Source organism: Phasianus colchicus, chromosome 2, assembly GCF_987193195.1.
Source record: "Phasianus colchicus chromosome 2, bPhaCol1.hap1.1, whole genome shotgun sequence".
Lineage (NCBI taxonomy): Eukaryota > Metazoa > Chordata > Aves > Galliformes > Phasianidae > Phasianus > Phasianus colchicus.
In genome coordinates, this window is record NC_143437.1 from 17,181,810 (window position 1) to 17,204,935 (window position 23,126).

At 38.6% G+C, this 23,126-nt stretch overlaps 1 protein-coding gene across 11 annotated transcripts in view; it reads left to right on the forward strand.

The window, feature by feature from the left end:
* The window catches only part of ENAH (ENAH actin regulator), a 106,526-nt gene that overhangs the window by 45,458 nt on the left and 37,942 nt on the right, over positions 1–23,126 (forward strand). For 10 of the 11 annotated variants that reach the window (XM_090134979.1, XM_090134978.1, XM_090134981.1 and 7 more), the window contains 2 exons: positions 16,801–16,966; positions 18,119–18,296. In XM_090134979.1, coding sequence (XP_089991105.1) covers positions 16,801–16,966; positions 18,119–18,296 — 344 coding nt within the window. Of the gene's footprint in view, positions 1–7,852; positions 7,873–16,800; positions 16,967–18,118; positions 18,297–23,126 lie in introns of those variants that run through there. The other variant, XM_090134982.1, reaches the window with a different exon arrangement.

The window sequence follows — 23,126 nt, forward strand, 5'->3', positions numbered from 1 at the left end:
TGTAATACATCAGGAAGAGGTTTTTCAGCAGAGGATGGTGGGCATGGAACAGGCTCCTCAGGGCAGCAGGCTGGTTTTTGGTGAGTGGTCCTGTGTGGAGCCAGCAGTTGGACTCCTTAATCCTTGTGGGTCTCTTCCAGCTCATGATGGGATACTCTATTTTAGCAGAACATAAATACTTAATACCTACAGTCGATGGAGGTGTGGACTTCTTTAGGTTACGTGCAGCAACAGAACAAGGGGCAACAGGTGCAAACTGAAACACAGGAATTTCAGTACTAACACAAGGAAGAACTTCCAGGAGCCCTGGAACAGGCTAGAGAGGTGGTGGAGTCTCCCCTGGAGGTATTCAAAGCCCACTTAGATGTTTTCCCATGTGACCTACTGTAAGGAACCCGCTCTTGCAGAAAATTGGACCAGACGATCTCCAGAGGTCCCCTCCAACCTCCACAGTTCCGTGATTCTGTGAAAATGCAATATTTAGTGAAGCCCCTTGTTTTGTGTGTTGCTTACCTGAAAGAGTGTTTTTATGGGGCAGGTAACAACCACACCTTACTAAGCCTGTAGCTGTTGCTGTCAAACTGATGTGTATGTCTCTAGAATCACAGAATCCTTGGAGTTTGAGGGGACCTTTAAAGATCATTTAGTCTGCTCTGCAGTGAACACGGACACCTACAGCAGATGCTCAGAGCCCTGCCCAGCCTGGCCTTAAAAGCCTTCAGATGAGGCTTCCACCACCTCTCTGGGCAAGCATAGCAGTGTGTAACTGTAGCCTGAGTTTTAAAAAAAAGTAAACAAGCAAAAAAGCTCTATACCCTCCAACACTTAATAGGCAAGTAGAACCTGCCAATGCCAGTGGTATTGCCAGTGAGAACCATAGCAACTCTTCTGAAACCACCCTTGTGGGGAGGGAAGGAGTCCCAAAGCTTTTTTAAGGAGGGAAGATACAAGACACTCCCTGTGTGGTTTAAAGATTAAACTTCTGACAGTAGTTAGTTAGAAGGGTATCACTGGAAAAACTCAGCCCAGTCATAAAGGCTGTAAAGAGCAGAACTTTGTCCTGTGGCATGGCATCTAAAATAACTTAGCATTTAAATGGCTACAGAGAGCAACGTTTTGAACTAAAATAATGCAAGACTGCCTGGAAAAGGTGGTTTCTAAAATGAGGTTAGAGCTGCAGAGGAAAGGTAATACAGTGGCTGGTTTGATTTACAATTAGAGAAACCACATGAAATTTCTTGCTACATAACTGCCATCTTGTATGATGAAATAGGCATGTGGGATGCCTGCTGGGTTGTGCTCCTTTTATACCGCAAAACAGCGCTTTCCTATGATTACTGCTGTATGAGCTGAAGCAGTGAAATTCCCTACACAGATAAAGCTTTTTGGCTCTTTAGTTAACGTGAGCCTCAACAATGAGGGTGCTGATAAGGAGCCTTAATTTTCTGGCAAAATCATTCCTCAGCTCACCTTTGCATTGTAGTTGCAACACTGAATACCTTATCAGAGCAAATAATCAGTGAATACATAACTATGGCTTTACACATGCTTTCTGCAGTTGGAGTTGGTGAATGGGTTCTGTTTCATTTTGTTATTGGAGAATACTGAATGGTACAAGTGTCCAGCTTTTATACTTCTGTATTCTTAATACTTTCAGTGTTACAACCTCAGAATAAAAGCCTTAACTGGCTATTAGCTGGCCTATTTCTGTGGTGTTTTCTGGTTTGAACTTATACGTTACTGTAATGAAAAGTATTTATAATAGTTCACTGGGGTAAGAAAAGATTAGCAGGAAAAAATGAAGTGCAAAGTACTATTAGCCTGTGCAGTGCTTTGGGTTTACATGCTGCTCTCAGTGCAATTTAAGGTATAGTGAATTCCACTCCCTTAATATGAGGGGATAGAATAGCTGGCGGGTGTAACTTTAATATTGGAAAAAAATGTCTGAACATCTCTTCCAGTTCTGACGGTAACGTAGGAAAAGTACCCTTTTTTGGGGCCTGTTTTTGATCTTACTGCTGCTTTGAGAACTTTACTTTCCTGTTTTTTGACTGAAGGAAGCTGGCAGGTACTTTTCTCCGTGCCCTAACAGGCAAAAAATACTTTTGTTTGAACTTCAGGGGACTTCCTGAGCGGTGTGAGTAATACCGTTGTTTATAATAGATTGTTTTATGCTATGCACATAATATAAAATATAAAAATGTTTAGTCCTTTGAGTAATATTGTCTGCGTGCGTAATCCATTCTGGAGCTCAATCTTGAGCCCAGATACACTTGGAAATTTTCATGCAGAGAAATGGATTTGCTGAGCAATTATCTGTGCTTGTAGATGTACTCAACGGAGATATGAATTGTCCTGACTGAAAGTTCTGAATTGAAGGGACTGTCAGGAAATATATTGTCCTCTTGCTGCTACCACATCACCAGTAGTCACCAGTTGCAGTTGCTTTTAAAACTTGAGTGTAGAGGTGAGTATTGTAATGGAACAGAAGTTCAAGTGAACAGGAGTATGTCTCTGTATTGCTGGAGATCCTGCTGCCTAACGGATACAAACGTGTAAGGTTGATGTCATTATGACATGGATACAACTTTCTTAACATTCAGCTTCTGTCTCAAGACACGAATATTTGAAAAGCAGAGAGGACAGCTGGGGAGGCAGTTGAATACCTATGAGCTGGGAGCAGGAGTTCATGGCTAACAGTTTCTCATTGCTTAACTCGCTAGCTCTCATTCAGGTCTGAAGGCAGATCTAAGAGACCTGCTGGGAGCCTACAACCAGCCTCCTCAAATGAAACATTGCAGTCTTAGGAAATAATTACGTTGTCAAGTGGTTTGAAATAGTAGAAGAGCTGCTTTCTGTGGAAAAGCTGTGGCTGATGTCACAAAGGTGTTGATGAGTTTTAGAAATTCTGTTGATCGATTTTTAACTGGAGTGAGCATGCGTCATGCCTCAGCTGCTCCGTGTGTGTGCTTTGTGCTCTGAGTAAGATTGTTCTTTTTTCTGCAGGGTAATCATCTTTTGTTGAGTTTTGATAATAGACCTATTTGAGGCAAGACACGTTGAAAAATAGTCTGTCTTACTCAGAGATGATAATTCCAATGTCAGTTTATACTAGGTTCTCAGTGTGGATAAAAAAAACCCTTCAAGCAGGTGTTTAGAACGCTGGTATGCTTTAGTTAAGGGGGCTATAGAGCTCCTTGCTGCTTCCTTCTAGCTGCTTCATCTTTCTTCCAAGAGTCACATGGAATAGCTGACATTGAGAAAATCAAACAGCTTCTATTTAATGGCTTGTGGTGCATATAGCTCAAACCTATTTCTAGGACAGAGCATTACATGCATTGGATGCACAAATGTTAGTGTTAATTATTAACTAAATTGAATTAGTTACTGCAGTCATCTCTTGGTGTTCAAAGCTAAAAGTGGGTCACAGAGACTCAAAATACTTTTTCAGTGAGTTCTAGCATTGATTTCTGTATTTCTGCTCATGCTGTTCTTTGCCTGTTTGGAGAAGAAAAGGGCGTTTTGCGTAGAGCCTCTTGGAAGTAACCTGTCTCATTCTGATGGAGTTACATTAGTGCCTATTTTGCAGGAGAGAAATCTCCCTCCAACAGCTCCTGACAATGGATTTTCTCTTGAAGTCAAGCACCAGTACCATAAAACAGTGGCAGAATTTTTAAATCAAATCACCTTTTCTACCTTGTCTTTGAAATCATTGACTCTAGAAGCCAAATGTCAGATTTTAGGAGATGCTGAAATTTTTGCTGTTTGTTAACCAGCACTATATGAAGGATATTCAGAGGAAGAATGATCACAGGTCTGGCTGATTTATAGATTAATTAAAGTTGATTATCATTACAGTTATAAAAATGGGTTTATATCTAAGAGATTGGATTTAAAAAAGACAATGCTTTGTACTTTGAAGTATGTTGGTAAAATTTGTTGGAAGAAGTGAGGAATTGGGAAGGAGTTGAAGCAGGACTTACAAATTAGGGGCTGAAATCTTGGCTGTTTTGAAGGGCTTCTAAAATGGCAGTGAGTTAACCCTTTCAAGGAGGACATCAGTAATGTATAGCTTATAAGAGTGAGAAATAATCAACTGTTTAAAAAGCGATGTTGAGAGATTAAAAGGTGTGGGGAAGAAAAAGGAGTTGCTCAAAGTAAGGTTGAATTACACTTGCCAGAAAGTAATTTGAATCAAAGGAAAGTGTATTGAGAAGTGTGTGTGAGGAGTAGGGAACGAATGAACTGGCCTGAGTGCTGTAGCAATTCACCCTGCTGTTAGCATAGATTAGGGAAGTTCTTTCTGTTATGTTTCTGAAGTAGAGAAGATTGTTAACCATTACGTGCACTTCAGCATAAACACTTGTTGCTTTCTAAAGAGAAGAAAAATCAGGTTAAATATAGCATGAGATTCCTAGCAGTTCCTGTATTTTAGGGAAGGGAAGGTGTTTGAAGACTGACTTCAGAAAATTGCTGTGTTGCTTTGTCTTTGCTGTTTTGTTACTGCTGTGCTATACCACTGTGTATGTGGGGTATACATTTTCAGAACATTAGGATTACTAACATGATGGATATACTTACCTACTTTTGCAGTTGTCTATAAAAATGTAAGTAAACTTAGTAACTGGAAGCCACATTTTTGTTCAAAAAATGATCTGTAGTCACTTTTCAGTATCATAGATCCTGGCATGTACTTTACAGCGTTCAATAAATACCGATTGCTCCTTCAACAAAACCACCACTCATAAAGGTGCTGTAAGTATTTTCTGGTTTGAATTCTTCCATGAATTTATTGTGAACTTGCAGATAAATTTGTGCCCTATGAGCTACATCCATGTGAAAATGCGGACTGCTCATTACCAGATTTTATTTTTTTTCTGGCAGGCCATGAGGCAGGTGTGTGCTTGAAGCATATAGGAAAGTAATAGCATATTTTGAAATGGGGCATCCACAATCTCCTTGGGCAGCCTGTTCCAGTGTGTCACCACCCTCTATGTGAATAACTTCCTCCTAATATCTAACCTAAAGCTCTCCTGTCCCAGTTTAAAACCATTCCCCATGTCCTATCTCTATCCACCCTCATAAACAGTTGTTCTCCCTTCTGTTAAGTAATGTTTGTGGAGGGAGTGATGTATGAGCAATTGCAGAAGCAAGGAAATGTAATTTAAAGGGAGAGGAACAGGGGAGAGAGGCAAAAGAGTGGGGTGGCTACAGCAGGTGTAGCACAGTAGAAATGAAATAGGGAAACTTTGGATGAGGACAAGAGGAAGAGAAAATGGTTGTGAAGGGCTTTGGCATACAGCAAGGTATGACTGGTGTAATCACTTTCCTTGGAGCAATGAGTTGAAGACTGCTGTGATCAGCCTTGACAGGTATTTTTCTAATCTCTTTCTGAAAAAGAATCTCGTGTGAATGGGAGTTCTACCAACTCCTTTGTTAACTGTCCTGCTGCATAACAGCAGTTGTTAATAATTTCTTCTAATACTTGACTAAACTTCTTTTATAACTTCCTAAAACTATTTTTTCCTCCTTCCTTTTTCTGAACTTGCAGAACAATGACTCACCTGACTTTTAAAAACCACATTTCGTTTTTTCCTTCCTTATTTGAGTAGGAGTACCAAATTCCATGTGTGTTTGCTGGGTACTTTTAGAACAAGAAAAAATGAAAGGGAAAGAGAGGAAGCATTTTGGGATGTAAATATAGCATATAAGATGTTTGGATGCTTGTCCTTCCACTTTACCCCCAATTAGCTTCATTTGAAACAGTGTGTCCATATTTCAGTCCCACTTCATTATACCTCTGATAGTTCATGTATAGTTAATAATAGAATTACAAGAAGTTCAGGCAGACCTCTTAATTGGTGAAGACCAAAAACTTTGTTTGATCTAAAAAAGGAAAAGCACTGAGATGTTTACTTACCCTTGGATCTTCCCAAGTCCTTCAGTTCCATGTTTTTTTGATTTTCTCTCATTTGTTTCATCCATAGTTGAGAACTGTAGTATGTCGTTTCCCTTTCAGACTCACTGAGTTACTCTGCTAATCATAACATTCTAAAATAGCTCAGTCAGATGCTGTTTTAAATATACAGACATCTATTTTGTAGAACAGGTCAGTAATACAAATGCACAGTTCATTTAAACCTCCTAGCTTTAGACACTGAGCAGTAGGACTGCTAGTGTTTCAGGTCTTTCTTTGTATGCTACAGGAGAGTCTGGCTGAAACTGCAAGTGTGAAATGCACAATGTTATTTTTGGGAAGAACATTCCAGTAAAATGAGGTGTTGAGGCAGTAATTGTCATAAATAAGGTACTTCTGATGATGTGTCTGCAAATCAGTAGGACCTCCTCAAAGGATCTTTTTTCCTTCTAGAATTTAGACACTATGGGAGTCCTGAGAGTTCCTCAGCTGCAGTCCTGGGCACAATACAGGCTGTCTGTGAAATTGGGTTGGGTTGCTCGTGGCCTTGTCCAGCTGAATTCTGAAGTCTTTGAGGGGGGCGACTTCCACAGCGAGCTTTTCTGGCAGCTTGTTCCAGCCATTAACTGCTCTCCTGGTGTAACATTTTTTACCTGGTTGCAAGTTCCTTTTCTGTAACCTTTGGCTGTTACCTCTCATCCCCCAGCACTTCTGAGAAGAAGCTGGCTGTATTCTCTATAATAAGCTGTGGAGTAGTTGAGAATGGCAGTTTAGGTGGATGGTGCATGCCTTTTAGCTTCTTCTAAGGGCTAAACACACCCAGCTGTCTCAGCTGCTCCTCCTGCATCTTTTTTTCTAATCCCCTTAATGGTTTTCTGTCTGACTTGCTCCAGTTTGTCAGTCTTTCTTGTACTGGGAAGCTCAAAACCTGACACAGTGCTCCAGATATGATCTCAAGTGTTGAATAGAGGGGAATAATCAGTTTCTTACAGACAGGTGGTTGCTTTATCCCAGGTGTAGTTGTTTGCCCCTGAGGTTTCTCTCAGCTGGTTTGTCCAGCCTGCAGGCTCCTTTAGCATAGCTCTGCTGTCCTGCATATCTGCTCTCCCTTTGAGACAGACATCCACAGACTTGCCGAGGCTGTTTCCTGGTCATTAATGAAGACATTGAACAGTATCAGCTTTTGACTTCCGTCATTTGTCAATAACAGCTCACCAGTGAGGTTTCAAACTGCTCACTGTAACCCTTTGAGCCTAAACATCTAGCCAGCTTTTCTCCATCTGCTTTGTAGCCCATGCATTCAGTCTCTGTCTGTTCAGTTTGACTTCAGATACTGTGGAACACTGTGCCAAAGGCCTTGCTGAAGTCAAGTTACGTGACCTTTATCATCATCTTGCAACAGAAGGCAATTGACTTGATCAGGTACAATTTGCCATTGAGTATCCTTGCTGTCTGTGACCAGCTGCCTTCTTGACTTCCAGACAGTTGCACCAAGACCTCTAAGAGTATTTGCCCTATCATAGAATTATAAAGTGGTTTGGGATGGAAGGAACGTTGAAGCCCACCCAGTCCCAACCCCCAGCCATGGGCAGGGCTGCCCCTGCCTGCTCAGCTGCCCAGGGCCCCATGTAACCTGGCCTTGAGTGCCTCCAGGAGTGGTTTACCTACAGCTTCTCTGAACAGCCCTTTCCAGGCTGATCTGTGGCTCCCTGGGTCTTTGTGCTTCCACTTGTTTGTGAAGGTGCTTATTTCCAGTTCAGAAGTTCTTTTGTTCTCTTGCTCACCTTTTAGAGATGTTTATGACCTCATGACATCACACCTCAGAACCTCTGCTCTTGCTGAGTGCATGCTGTTAAGTTCTATATAATTCTGTATGCAGTATGCTGAAATGAAGCCCCTAATTGATGTTCATTTACACAGGCATTAAGTACTCCATTCCTCCAGACTGCCATGAGGTTTGTGGACCCAGGAAGGCAACTTACTGATAGAGACTGGGACTGACAATCTCTAGCTTTTTCTGTGTCATCTGCTGCTAGATACTCTTTGTTTCTGCAGTGGAGCCCTGTTTTCTCTAATTCATATTAATATCAATGCAGTATTCAAAAGGAAGAGCACAGAGTGTGCTGTTCACTTCTGTATTTTTAAGTGGAAGTAAGTTTTAAAAAGGCACTTCCTAAAGGAATCACTGTAATGAGCTGTGAATTGTGTATCTGTATTAACGCTGGGGCTGTAATGTCTCAATCAGAGATCAGCCACATCCCCTGTACACAGCTCTCTGCATCGGAAGCATCCATTATGTTAAATAAGTAATGTAAAAATGCTACTATCGTACTATTCCAGGAGGAACGGAGTATCCTTTATCTGAAAGTAAAGGGAGTTACATGATCCACAGCAGTGGTAGTGTAATGACGGATTGTGTTGCAGAGTGCTTTCAAGAGCTCTGATTGCACTGGGAGCCTGGACTCTGGAAGCTGTGATTTGTGCCGTGTGTTGAAAGTTTTAAGAAATCACACAAGGTCATTTCTGTTAAAATATGTATAGAAGATGGGAAATGGGTGTTAAGTGTTTTTTTTCACAGGAAATTGTGAGCAACTGTCAATCTAGTTGCTAAAGATGGTGTTGTTCTTCGTGCCCACTTAAAAGCTTCCCATGGTACGACGAGGCTCAGATTCATGGAACTGGAGCACTGAAAATGACAAACCATAAAAGAAGATAATTTATAGGAAGGAAGGAATGCATCTGGCTAGCTTTTGGCACTGGTCTAAAGTTAATAGACTTCAACTTTTAAAGCTATGGTAGTTCCTTTTCAGTAAATGTATTGATTTTACGACTGCTAGCTTTGCTCAGTCACAGCAGAGTCTGGTGCTTGCAAATTGGTTCATTCCTAGATTGTGTCATGGAGCTTGTTATCTGTTTGCTTTGTCAAAAGAAGTGTACAAGCTGAGAATCTGATTTTTCAGAGTGTTATGACATAATAGATATTTTTGATTTAAGAAGAGTCTCAAGTTGTACAAAAGATCATTGGTAGCAACCTTGTGCTTCTGTTCCACCATGAAGTAAGACTGCCATCCAAACAGTGCTTGCCAGACTGTAGCAGAACTTTTGGCTTGTAATGCCACTGCATTGAATCATTGCATCTACACCGAAGAATCTTAATCTACTTAAATTACCACTTAGATTCTGCATAACCTTTTAGTGTCAGTAAACTCTTGAAATGTGTGAAGAAAGTGTGGGGAAAAATAGATTTGCTTTTAAGAGTGGAATATTTTCAGGGGGAAAAAAAAAATCTGGATAAATTACCAAAAATGGCATACTTCAGAGAGCACCTTGTGTGAGAGGATAAAAGAAAGCAATAATATGGGTTAGTTTGTGGCAGAAGTGTAAACTGAACTATCACATTTGTGGGTCTCTGGAGTCTAAACTAAGATTTGATTTTAGCAGTATAAGAAGGGTGTCTACAGAGATCCAATTCCTCCTACAAATTGGTTGTAATGAAACAGCCAGCCAGCATGTAGTTCAGAATATTTTTCAAAATTTCTGTTGGAAAACATTTTAATGATTCTTGATAGGATGAAGAATGTAGAAAATTATGGGGAAAAAGATTGCTTTTGCTGCTTAGAGGTTACTTGACGGAAAAATATTATCTCAAAGCTAGTTAACGAAAGCTATTAAAGTATTTCCTTGAAGCTATCACTAAGTTTGTGTATAAGGTGAAGACCAAATCTTGTGTATAAAATTCCAGTTTATCCAAACTCTTATTTCTTCACCTCACAACTTGCAATTTCAAGTAAACCTCTGTCTCTTTTGGTCTTGGAGCTTGGACAAATGTACAGTGTTTAATTGTTCAAAGTAAATTCTTCACTGGGATTTAAAACCTCATCTCTTGAAAGTATTGTCTGTATCAAGACTGCGCGTGCATTTTGAATGCATAACATTCTAGTGCTGCATTTTTCTCCACACCGAATTATTTATAAGGAAGCCTTTGAATCTGAAGTGCAATTTATGACAAAACTGCTCCTCCTTTACAGCCCAAAAGCAGATAAATATGTGGATAGTATTTTAACACAAATAAGGGAAAAAATGAAGGGAAGCAGTTAACCTGTGGAGAGTGAAGTGGTGCGGATGGTGTGTTGACTTGGACCCTGTTTTTTAGCTGATACTTCTGAATATCTCCAGCTTTATGGAATGCAGTGTGTACTATGAATGATCAAAATTAAGGATTTTTTCCTCCTTTTTAAAAAGCAAGACATCAAATTGTCATTCCTTTTGTCTACTGCAACAATTTGTCAGCTTAAAAAAGTGACAAGAGTCGTCTTTTGTGTACAGAGTAGTTAAAATTTCTGTTACTTTTTCATGTGGTTTCTGTGATGTTTTTCAGTCCCTGTACTGTCTGCATTCAGAACACATTCATTGTTACAATTTCTCAGACTATTTTTGCATGTACTTTATTATTATCAATTAAAACAAACAACAATTTGTACAGAAATTTGTATGTCTGATATTTCTGAAATAATATTCTGAACTGTGAGCATTTGTCTGACTCAAGCATGTGTTTTCAAACTTAAATAGCAGTTTCTAATGAGGATAATTGCTGTATTTTTTCTTGATTCAGCATATGACAAACCTAGAGATGGTACTCAATTGCCAGCTCAGTGACTGCATGGCCGCTTTATGGAATACTTTCATGGTGAATGTAGTAATGTGCAACAATATTCAAAAGTATAGAATTCATAGGCGTATAAATTATGTGAAAAATGCTTCCATTTGAGATTAAGCTGTAATATATACAGCTTATACATGATACTTTCTTCCTGTAGTGATTTCCTTAACCTCTCCAATAGCCACCTGCTGCCAGGTCTGTTGATAAAACTGTGAAACTAAAAGAACAGATCTTCAGCAAAATAAGAAGTTTATTCTGTAAGTTAGTTACTATAAAAACAGGCTGTTCTTAAATTAATGTTAAATGATTTTATACACAAATTGAGAAGCAATTTCCATTGTTGAAGGTATTTATTGAGAGAAAAAAAAGCTGTACAACAATAAAATTTCAGAATAAAGCACTGCAAAATGCTGTGCCAAAAGTAAAGCTTTGTTTCTTTGCAAGCTTTCAGTCCCAGCATTTAGGTTCAGCTTCCTTTACTCCTCAGTGGTAGTAGGTTTTATGTCTAGTAGAGACTTTCCCATGCAGATTTGTCTGGTTTCTGATACTGCAGCTAGTCTGTTCTGAGTAATTCATGAGAAGGAAAAAGTGGGAGAGATGAATGAATCTCTCAGTTATCAATCAAAAGTTTTTCTGAGCAAAGGCAAGAATTAACACATTACGAGGGAGCCGTTAGTGAAGCAATCTGGAGCTGCTTCCTCTGCTTTCACCTCCCAGTTGAATGGTAACTCGTGGATGACTTTGACCTGCTCTAAGAAATCAGCAGCCACTCTTGTCCTCAGAGTGATCCTAATGTCAGAAAAAGATTCTGTGTGAGAGGCAGGTGTTAAGTGTATCAGCTGGTGTCGTATTGCTCTTATTCTAAAACTTAGAAAGTGAGTTAAATGCTGTACAGTCTGAAGGCCTGGAGTGGCCGAGCCATGTTATTTGAGGTTGGATGCAAGCAGCAAGGTGACATGGCTCGTTCTGCTGTACCAGGCACAGTGCTTCTGTGGAGCAATGTATTCTGCCAGGTTTTTGCAATGCAGGAAAAAAATGCAAGTTCCTTCTGCTCAGTTAGTAAGTTAGAGAGAAAAGTAACTTAAGGGCATTAGAAACATTTTACTAACTTTAAAATGCTAGCAAATAACTACTGAACTAAGCCAAATGAGCAACTTAGAATACATGCCAGCTTTGTGGAGTATCTGTTTCAGTTAATAGAAAGCAGTGCTGCAGCACCAGGTGTGTTTTCTTTTAATAACAAAGTGGAGAACGCACATTCTCATTGTATCATGCCAGTAGGGGTTCAGGAACAACCAGGGAAAATCATCTTTCAAAACTCCTCCAAGATACAGAACTGGATATTTGGACCTATATTGTGCTGCTTGTGAAATTCTATTTTAAGACATCAGTATTAGAAATGTTGTGGTTTCCTCGCTGTGTGTTGCAGTTTGAAAATCCTAAGTAGGCATTTGGTGAATCAGCATCTTTCCATTCCTTTCTGACCTACAAAGACTGCTCATTTGAGAATGTTGTTTCTATGAATTGGGAACATACCAGCCAAAAACGACTGAATTGCCAAAAGACGTGGTAGTGGATATGACTTAAAAAACAAATGAACGCAACTCTAGTTGTTAGATCTCTAACATACTAAAGATTCAGAACCTGAGCAGTCTCAGCTTCTCCTTGCTTTTGTTGGTATATTATCTTTTCTGTGGCTGCAGTCCTGCACTTCTCTGTATGCAATTGATCATCTACAACCTTTATCCTTTTTTATCCCTTAATGGAGGGAAAACAAGCATCCCCTTTGCTGGGGGAGGCTTAGCTTAGCAGACTGCTGGTGTCACTGTGCACTGAGCTTAAGAACTTGGAATGTGAAAGAGGGAGCACATTCCATTTGGGCAAAGGAATCATGTCTGTTAGGGGTCAGTTTGCTGTGGTTTTTGAACTTTCCATATGATCTCATCGCTGGAGGAGGAAAGTATATTCTCCCTTAAGAACAATCTTATGATTCATTACTACTATATTTTTCTGTGTGAGCTTTTTGAGTGCCAGACCTCCCCTTACTTCCCCCCACCCCCAACAAAAACCAACCCCCCTGTCTTCAGCTTTATATAATATTGCTGTAGGTGGATTTATTCAGAATAATAGTTGGCTTCAACAGTCAGAGCTTTATGTCTATAGAACCGTTGCTAACGTATATTTATCCAGCTATTTGTCAAGCTTTGAATTTTGGGGAGAGGGCTCGTATGCTTTGTTTCCTAAGGTTTAGTAAGCGCTGTTTAGCACAAATCTTCCCTTCTGTGGATATCGTTTCACATGCTTATTTCAGCGAGTTTACTTGGAAATAGATAATCACTTCATTTAATTGAGTGAAGATTTAGATTGTCACTTCAGTTCTGCAGCCCACTGGCCCAGTGAGCTGGCAGTCAGCCCCTGGAAACAGCTGCGTGTTTTGGCAGCAGCCTTTGGAGCTGGAGGGAGATGTCTTGCTTGTTCTCCCACATACCCCAGCAAGAGCTTCTGTTGGCTAGTCAGAATGTAACAGCTCCTGGGACTGTAACACTAGGAAATACACCAGAAGAAGGAAAAACTGTAGAGATGTGAGTGAATGAAAGATGCTTTAGAAGGCCTAGTGACATGGCGAAGAGATGATGACTCTTCCATTTGTTCCGCAGCATTACTGTAGAGAACTTGCTCATTCCCAATCTGTCTGAAAATGTGTGCTGTAATAATACCACAGTGGCTCTTAGGTGGGTGAGGGAAGTCGTCTCCTTACATCTGACATCGAGTCCTCTAGTCAAAGGTACAGGCATTCATAGAGCCTCTGTGGGCTGTAGAGAGGTCACGTATAAATACCGAGATGAGTGAAGACCACCTTCCTGTTGGAAATACAGCAGGGAAGTGAAATAAACACGTAGAACAAAGAATATGATAAAAGGCACTCTTCTGTTTCAGTTGGCTCCTATCCCTTTTGAACTGAAGTTTGTGTATAGCGGAGGAATATGAAGAGTATGGGTGAGGTGCTGGTTAACAGTCCTTACATAAAACTTGGTGCTCTGCCTGGAGAAGGTGGATTAAGGAAAGAAAATAAAGACTTGTTTTTTATTAGACCTATCAGTGGCGTGATGATGAGGTACACACATGGCTGTCTGGTTTGGTGTAGCCTTGTGAGGTCAGGAGCTCAGGTTTGGCTCTTGTTTTAAAAAAAAATGAGAATTTTGGGAGGGAGCCTTACGTATTTAGTTTTTAGTGTTGGCTGTTGTACTCAAATAAACATCAAAGAGAAGGCCTGAGAATCCATTTTTGCCTTCCTGCTATTCTTCAGAATAAGCAGCAGTCATTTTAGAGTGCAGAACTTTTACTAAGAGAAGGAAATTGAATTCGTCTCCCTCCATGTAGTAAAGTACAATTATTGAACGCTGGGAAAAGACTAGCACACTGTGATGGTTTAATTTGTTTCTGATAGCAATGGTTTCATTTGTCTGTCTTAAATGCTGCAGCCTGGTAAACAAAGAGATGGATGGTGGGAGCTGTTAGCAGGAGGGGAGTTTGCTGCCTTCAAATTGGTACCTGGATAGGAAAATTATAGGCATGGAATGTGAAAATTTTAGTTTTAGGATTTGTGTGAAATGAAGGCAGAGTGCTTATTTTGTAATAATCAAGTAGGTCAACTGGAAATTGTTGGTATTTGCCTTTTTTAAAGGATGTGAATCATCCTGTATCTTTGTATGGGTAAGAATTACCCACTGCTATTAAGAAAATTATTTTATTTTAAATGGAGCATGAAATATTAGCGATAGAAACTTTTGTGTAGTATTTCCAGTTGTAAGGCATAGCCTAAAAAGTGGAACTAAAAATAATTAGAACAGTTGTTAAAGAAAAGCTGGAAGTAGTACTCAAGGCCACCTTGTTTGTGCTTTAAATTGTGCCACTTACATTCTGAATGTAAGTGGCACAATTGTCAAATAAGTAGTGTTTTTTCTTATGTTGGAAAAAAAAAATCATGTAAGCTTCTCCAGAGCTTAGGCACATGGAAGGACCATGATAGGGCAGAGAATAAGAAGGCACTGAAAAAGAGCATCTGAATTTGGCTGTCTGTCCTATTAATTAAATCTTCTGATCACTGTACCATTACCTAATCGTTCTCTGGTACTACCTTACTGTAATTGGAACGTATTAGCTTATTGTCTCAATTTTTAATAGGATCTCAATGATTTTTTTTGTCTGCCACATGATTGTGAATCTGAGATGAAGTTATTTTTTTACGGGAACTCTGCAGACCATGTGGCTCTGTTTCCAAATCAGTATCTAGGTCCTGTCACTTATGGTTTGTCATGCTTATGGTGAACCCAAATTCAGATGTAGCAAAACTGTTGTAAGTTCAGAAATTGTCTAAATTTTCTATAGAACTACTACGTAATGTAGAAGACCAGTGCTGTTTATTTTGTACTTTGTGATCAATGCAGAGCATTTCTGGATCTGAACATTGGTAAGATTGTTGCCAGAAGACTCTAAATAGGGAAATGTAATATGTTTTTGAATTGCATTCTTCTCAGGTGAGGGAACACCATTTACCGGTGCTGTGCTTTTTAATACGACTTGTGAAGCATCTGAGATTTGCAGCTTATTTTATTTACAGGATTACGAGTCTTTGCATTTCTCTTCGGACCAGATGTGATCCTTTAGGTCTAGGTGGTAGATTTTAAGAGACGTATATATGGCACTTCTTTTCCCAGTATAGTTCATATGTTATAATCTTACTCTGCCTATATTCACCCAATTTCTTTCTGGAAAAAGGGTGGCCCACTGAGAGGTTGTTCTCCTGTTATGAGCTTAGATAGTGAGACTAGAATACATGTCATTTTAGAATCGAGAGTGTATTTCTTTGTCTGATCTTGAATCTGTTGCTACTGTAAGAAGCATGATCTCTGTTTTTTTTCTTCTCCATCGTTCTGGAGTTGAGCATTTACTCTGTTAGCTAGAGAGCCATGGGGGAGTGTGATGGAAATTGGTGCAGTGTTTTGTCAAAGCCATTGTTACTGAAAGCTAGCAAAACAGCTGGATACTTTTCTGTGCTTTCTTGTGTCAAGAGATGCAGATGAGATGTTGGGAAATCTCTTGATTCTTTTCTTTTTTTAGTAGGAATGTGGGGGGAGTTGTCTTCTCCACCTTTATTTTTTATGAACAAATATTTCATTACTGTCCTTTTGTTATTTATTAAAAAGAAAACAAAGAAACATGTCTCCTCAGCTTCCTCTGTTCTCCAAATGGTGCACTGCATTCCTTGCAAGCCAGGCATCTCATGTGTTTTCTGTAATGCTGGGTCTGCTGGAGTGCAATGTTCAGAGAATTTGGCGTACTGATAAGAAATCATTCCTTTCTATTTTTATGTCCTGTCTGCATCTGGATGTTTCCCGCAAAGACAATTTGTGTTGTCCCATCCACACCCCTCCAGTAAACCGTGTTTACAGTATGTTCTGCTTTTCTTAGTTTTGTTTCTATTATGATGCCATTCGTGATATTCTCCTTTTAACTTTAGGCTGTACTTTAGCTTCTGGATGACTGCTGTAATCAGGATTAGCTGTGGACGTCAATAAAGTCCTCTGATGTTGAAATTGTAGTTTTCAGTAATTAACAGAACCTTCCTTAGGGAAGAAATGTAAATTCTAGGTGCTAACTGATGTAAAATATATCAAAACCAAAAAAGCATTTCATTTATGAGTAGATAAACTTCTGTGTGCTGAACCTCATCCTAGCATCTGTGTATGCATGCTTGCATTTGTGTTCGTTTCCTCATACATAATAACAGGAGCCAGGGCCTTCCAATGTTAACTTCTTGTAGAAGTAGTTGCCCCTTGGAAAATGCAAATTGTATGAAGCTGTACAGCTCCAGATTCTTTGTTCTTTACTATTAGTCCAAAATGTTGTATATAGCTTTTATAGCGTTTAATTAGAAAGCTCATAGTTGATGGAGAGGACAAAAGAAAACATGTAAAGAAAACTGCTAAGAAAAGGTGCAAAAAAAAAAAGTAAATGCTTTTTTCATTAGTAGTTATACTGTATTTGTCTTGACTGTACATGTTCAGAATGATTGCCTGTTAGCAAAATGTCAAAGTGATAGCAGTTTTGAATTAACAGAAAGTGAGAAAGCTGCAAGGAGTGCTACTTCAACTTTCTGAGTGAAAAGAATTTGCCTGAAGTAATTTTAATGTTCTGATCCTAAATACTTGTATGTTAACAGTGAACAGAGTATCTGCCAAGCACGAGCTGCTGTAATGGTCTACGATGATGCCAATAAGAAATGGGTACCAGCTGGTGGATCAACTGGATTCAGCAGAGTTCACATATATCATCACACAGGCAACAACACATTCAGAGTTGTGGGCAGGAAGATTCAAGATCATCAGGTAAATGAATGTCTGAAAATTCTGAATAAGAACGTTAATTTTTTGCTTCTTTTAACACTAAGAAATGATCTTTGGTAATGTGGGAACTTCAAATAGTAAATTTACTTTCATTTTTACCTCAAATAATGAAACTTTATTATGACTTTTTCCCCATAAAACTAAGCACTTACATTTTTAAATACATTTAGAGTGATTCTCCTTGTGCAATATTTACCTTTCCTTTCTACAGGCAGATATGAAGTGTAGGGAGGAAGAGTGGTAGTGTAGATGTAAATGATGTCATTCTCTTTAAGTCAGAGTTTGAGTCTAAGGACTTCTGTTCTTCCCTATTCTCTGAAGTTAGCTGAATAGTTACTCATTTCCTCAGATCAATTTATTAAAAAAAAAAAAATTACTACGCTGAGAGCTTGAGAAGGGAGCAGTAATGATAATATTGTAATTCCTCAATGAAGAATTTAATAGATCTTGATTAAATAACAGCCTGACACTCTTGTAAAATTAGCTCTGCTTTGTGATAACTTGGGGTGGAGTTGTAGTCTTTTTTTTGTTTGAGGAAAATTTCTATATATCACTCCTTTTCCAGCTTTTCATGAAATGATTCTCTTCTGTTTATCTTCTACCATGTACCTGGGGCATAGACTGAAAATACTTTGTGTGATTTGTTGCTAAAAACTTGTTGCAAGTGATAAATAGTACCTGTGTATTCATCTGAGGACAATTTTCTTTTGATAGTCAGTGGAAAAAGCTGAGAGGATACAGTTACCCAAGTGCAATGAGATCTTAGCGGATGGCTGGTAATAAATGGTTGTTGTACTGGCTACAATTTATCACCTTTTGTGTGAGCTGTAACAATCTTGCAGGATGATGCCTTATGATGGGTAGTAGAAGTCCATGTAAACTGCTGTTGAAAGCACTGCAAGCTAAGGGATGCAGCATCCACAGGAGGAAGGTGATAATTTCGTTAGAATATATGTATATTTTTAACGAGTACTCTGAGGTTAATGGAAAACCAAGGCAGTCTCTGAAATCTGGATGCATTTGCGCAACGACTCTGTTACTAAAAATCAGAAGTGTTTATATGGCTCCATAAAATCGAAATGAAACTTGCAACGAAACAGCTATTTTATTTATTCTATTTGTTGACTGTTGTAGGTGGTAATAAACTGTGCCATTCCAAAAGGGCTCAAGTACAATCAGGCTACACAGACCTTCCATCAGTGGCGTGATGCTAGACAAGTGTATGGTCTGAATTTTGGCAGCAAAGAAGATGCCAATGTCTTCGCAAGTGCCATGATGCATGCCTTAGAAGTATTAAATTCACAGGAAGCTGGTAAGTCTTTTAACTTTTTTTTTTGGAAGGTAGATCAAACAGGGATGAAAACATTCAAAAGTTTGTGCAGAAAAGTCAGTAGGTCTTCTAGTCACGATTAAGCCTCTAGTCCTTTTAATTATTTGGGTATTTTGTGTACTTAACTGCTACTGATTAATAGTACTTCTCAACCTGATGATGTCTATGTGGATGCAATTCATAAAAACAATCTATTTTCATGGTATCTCTCATATGTAGAAACTTACTGACTCCACTTTTTTGGGGAAACAAAAAAAATGCCTGATCAAGAAATGTGTAACTCTTAATCAAGGTATTTTTTAGGATTTCTAAAACTATTCAGTGTTTTTAATATGTATCAGTATTTTTCCTTCTCAAGGAGTAATTGTTTATTATGGACATTTTAAACTTTTTTTTTTACCTCTGAACTTTGGTATTGTCCTCTTGATTGTAGAATAATGTTCTTACCATACAGTTTTCTAGTGTCAAGACTGTAGATCCTAGGAGTAACATTGAGATGAGCACATACAATTTTGACAACAAATCTATTATTTCATTTGCTCTCTTTCAGTGGGAGAATAGGTAATGTTGAAGATTTAAACTCCTAGTGGTGAATTTAATGGTTTTCAGTTTTCATGTGGTGTCCATAATCTATTCTAGATAGACATTACAGCAAAATGATCAGGATAGCATTGGGATGCCCGCAGAGGGAGATTTTATTTTACAAGACTTTCTAGAGACTTTCGTGTTCATGTAATCAAATAGAATTCTTTTGTCCTCATTAAATTTTAAAGTTTGCCCTTGTAACAAGAGAGAGGAGTACTGTGCCAGCTTTCTTTCTCTTGTAGAAGAGATACTGTGGGTAACCTTACTACAGCTGTCCCAAGTGCAGCAAAAAAAAAAGGTGACTTTTGGGTTTCTTTTCATTCTGATAGTTGTTTCAAGAACTTGCCTTGAGATTCTCAGCTGTCTGCACCAAGACATTGCATTCTGCAGTGCTTGCATATGAGGTCAAAAAATAAAGGGTAGCTAGAATTAAGATGTCTTTTGCCACCTAAAATATTCCAGTTGTGTATCCTGTTCTGCCTGGATGCTTTCTCCTCTTAGAGTTCTTCTTTCCCTAAGAACTATTTGACTGTAAATGTCTCATGTGCTCCAGGTGTTTATTATCAAACCACCTAGCTTAGCAGTGCTGGTTGTAAAAGCATTCACATGCATACATACGGTTTGTTTTAGTACATGAAGGTCAACAAACATGAAGGTTGGTTTTGTTTCTTCTGATTTACTTGCTAAACTTGTAAAAATTTGTATGATGTGCATCTTAGCTGTTGTTGTTATATTGCTTCAAAAATGTGTACCTAAAGAGGAGAGCTTGTCTCTCCTCTAAAATAAAACAAAAGAAACTGCTGTGTTTCTTGGTGTATCTAAAAGAAGAGCATTTAAAATCTGAGTAATAAAATCCAGTATAGATAACCTCACTTCTGCAAAATTGCTTACAATGGAAGTTTGATTCTTGCAGTATCCTTATTTCCCGCTGTGTTTTCTCATTTTGGCAATTCCTTTCAGTGGTTTGGTTATTTTTATTCATAGAAGGAAATCAGTTTTAATGCTAGCTGAGTGTACTGTTAAGAAATTCATAAAGCTATAGCTGAGTTTTAAACTTTGTGCTAAGGTTCACAGAAATCTAAATGACTTCTGGGGAATATTAGATTATTTTGTTGATGTGCTTTTGGTTTGCTGGGGAGCTGTTAGAGCTCACTCTCTCTGTTTTTAAAATTATGCAGTCTTCCTCTCCTTCTCTTGCATGTATTGTAAAAATGTCCTTGGTCTTCTACTCGTAGTGGCCTCATCAGAAGCTTAGTTTAGGATCTCTCTCCCTCTAGTGGACTTGCAGGAGCAGACAGGGTGCATGCAGTACTGAGCACAACAGGCTTTTTGTCAATTGAATGAGCTTAGGAGGCAGAGTGAAAACGTTGGAAGTTGGAGTAGAAGAAAAACATTATTGCAAACAGCAATTTTCTGATTTTAAAAAAAAAGTGTTTTTCTCAAAGCTGCCTTGTCTGTGAAACTGAAATGTGCTGCATGTCTAGTTTTTCTCTCTCCTTGATCTGGAATGCTGGTCATGTGATTATTGCAATTTCTCTTACTCTTGAATGTTAGTTATTGGAATGAAGACAGAACTCAATGTGTTTTCCACTCAATTTTGTGTGGCTGCAGTAGCTGTGCAAGCAGCCCCTTTGCTTCTGCTGACCAGCTGAGCAGACCACAGGCACCCTTGCACACCATAACAGAAGGACAGCATGCAGAGTGGAATCCTTATGCTGGGATTTGAAGGCAGCCTGCTGAGGCTGTGAACTCCTGTTCAGGAGATGTATTAAAAGAAACCAAACTTTGCTTCTGGCACTCACTTGGGAAATTTTCAAAAGACTTCATTTCATTAAAGTAATTGTTGCAGGCAGTCAAGAGGTACTACACCTTATCCAAATGACAAATATGTCATCAGTTTAAGAGGTCATTTGAAGAGGATTTTCTGGCTTAAAGGTTGCGTGCTGTGTGTTCCAGGTATTCAGTAATTGGTCTTAATTGTCTTGAATAAAGATGAGTGCTTGCTGTGTAGGTTGTGTGTTGCACTGCAGATACAGAATGACTCTGGAACAAGAGAAGAGAGCCAATGAAGGAAAACAGATGAGTGAGGAAAAGGGAGTTGTAGGTTGGGAGGTAGGAAGAAGGAACAGATATCATTCAGTTTTACTGCAGAATGTACCTTCCAGTGTTTTTGGAAGTAGTATTATATTGTAGCACCTTTGTCTCTCGTCCCAGGAAGGCTTTGCTAAGAGAAGAAGAAAACAAGTATGAGACTTATATTTGTAGTTTTCTTCTTAAAGTTGTTTGCAGATGAAAGCTGGTAAGGAAAAACTGAAAGGTGTTGTACAACTGTCAGTAAGCCTATACTAATTCTTTCTAATATAATCATACGCATGTAAGATTCAATGTTGGTTGTTTTTTTTTTGCTTTACATGATGTGTTAATTCATGAAAATCAGGAAGAAGAGAAGAAGTTTTTCCTTCCCAAAATGTCTTTATTTTGTGGATCCAACAGTAAAAAGGAACTGGAAGTCATGTTTCTTTAAAATGATTAGTAACCCTGGGAGTTAGGTTGTTTAGTTATTAAAGAATCAAACCTTTACAGAGGAAAAATGCATGCTTTATTCACACCTCTGGAATTACAGCTACGTATGGTCCTTTCTCTTTTGGCAAAGATAGTTAATTAAATCCTTGAATGGACTTATTCATATCATAGACTGAATAATTTAGCGTCTTTGGGAAATACAGACTGGGGGTGGAAACTGGAGTTGCCTCATGATATGACGTATAGAGATGATAGGAGGCTGAAATGAGAAATACACGGGCAGTAGGGGGAAGGAGAGCTGCTCCATGTACTGTTGTGTTTCTCATCATGATAAAACTTGTATCAAGAGAAAAATGATTCTGCTGCAATGGTGTAATTCTTCAGGACCTGTCCTCTTGGCAGCTCTGGAGCAGGCTGTCAGCACTCCCTGTCAGAATGATAGGAATGTGATGTGGTATTACCTGTGTTGTCAAGAGCAAGCTAATATCTCTGGTTTTGGTAGTAAGCTTTTCCTCTTGTTTTTGTATATTGGATTGATTAAAGAGAGATTTTTTAACTGTTAGCTTCTGTAATAACTAATCCTGATTTATGTGCCAAAATACTGATATGAAATAAATTGAGCTGCTTCTTAGACAAAGTATTTCCATTTGAGTTGCATGTGAGATTATCAAAACGATCATCAACTTCTCTGTGGTATTGAGAAGAGCAGGGGGAGTTGCTCAGTTTCCAGTGATACGCTCACCTTTAAGTTTTGCCTGTGTGGTATTTCTGATTTGTGTGGTTCTTGAGGATTAGTGTTGAGGCTCGGGCTGACAATCCAAAGAATTTCATGAAAAACTGATAGTTGGTCTTACCTGAATAGCAACCATAGGTAGAAGTATATTAAATTTATGGATAAAGTTCTGTTTAATAAGCATTGGATAATTATATATTTTTCTCTTGACACTTACATTTGTCTTAAATATTCCCAGTAGAATTTGCAGCTGGACTAAATCTGAAGCCTTTTGCAAACAGCATTGTCATATAGTCAAGAATGTAATTGTGGAAATATCACTTTGTTATAAAGTTTCATTTCTTCAGCAGTATACAAAAACAGTTACTGTTTGTAAGATAGCTATTTAAAGGAATTTTTACAGAACCAGGGAAAAAACGTAATAAATAACTTGCAGTAGATTGATATATTTAACTTTTGACTTTGCTTCTTTTTAAAGACAAACTGTGTGATTTTGTTAAGTGACCTCAGTATTATATTCTAGAAGCTTTTGTCTCTGTTTCCCCCTATGTAGAATGGTGGTAGAGAGGGAAGCGACAAGCTTAAGGTCGCCAAACAAGCTTGTTCCCAAGCCAAGTGCAACACCCAGCAGTTTTATTTTCAGGGCTCTGCTGCTGCTGATAAGGAGGCTCTGCTGGCTTTGATAGAAGGCTTATCTCTACTCAAATTCAAATGTATTTTTATGTATTTTTGAAGGTTTTTTTTATTCTTGGCCCCTTTTATTACCTTGATCAACTAAAAGTATCTGTGAAGTGAAATGAAAAGTATTGGTTTTCTATATAAAAAGAACAAAAAAAGTAACCTACTTATCCTTCTGCTAAAATAAATCAAAATGAGTCTATTAATTCAATTGAAGGCAGTTATGGCTCCCTTTTTATATATGAGGATGTAGATATTGGAAGGATTGGGAAGTCTTAAATGGAAGATGATTA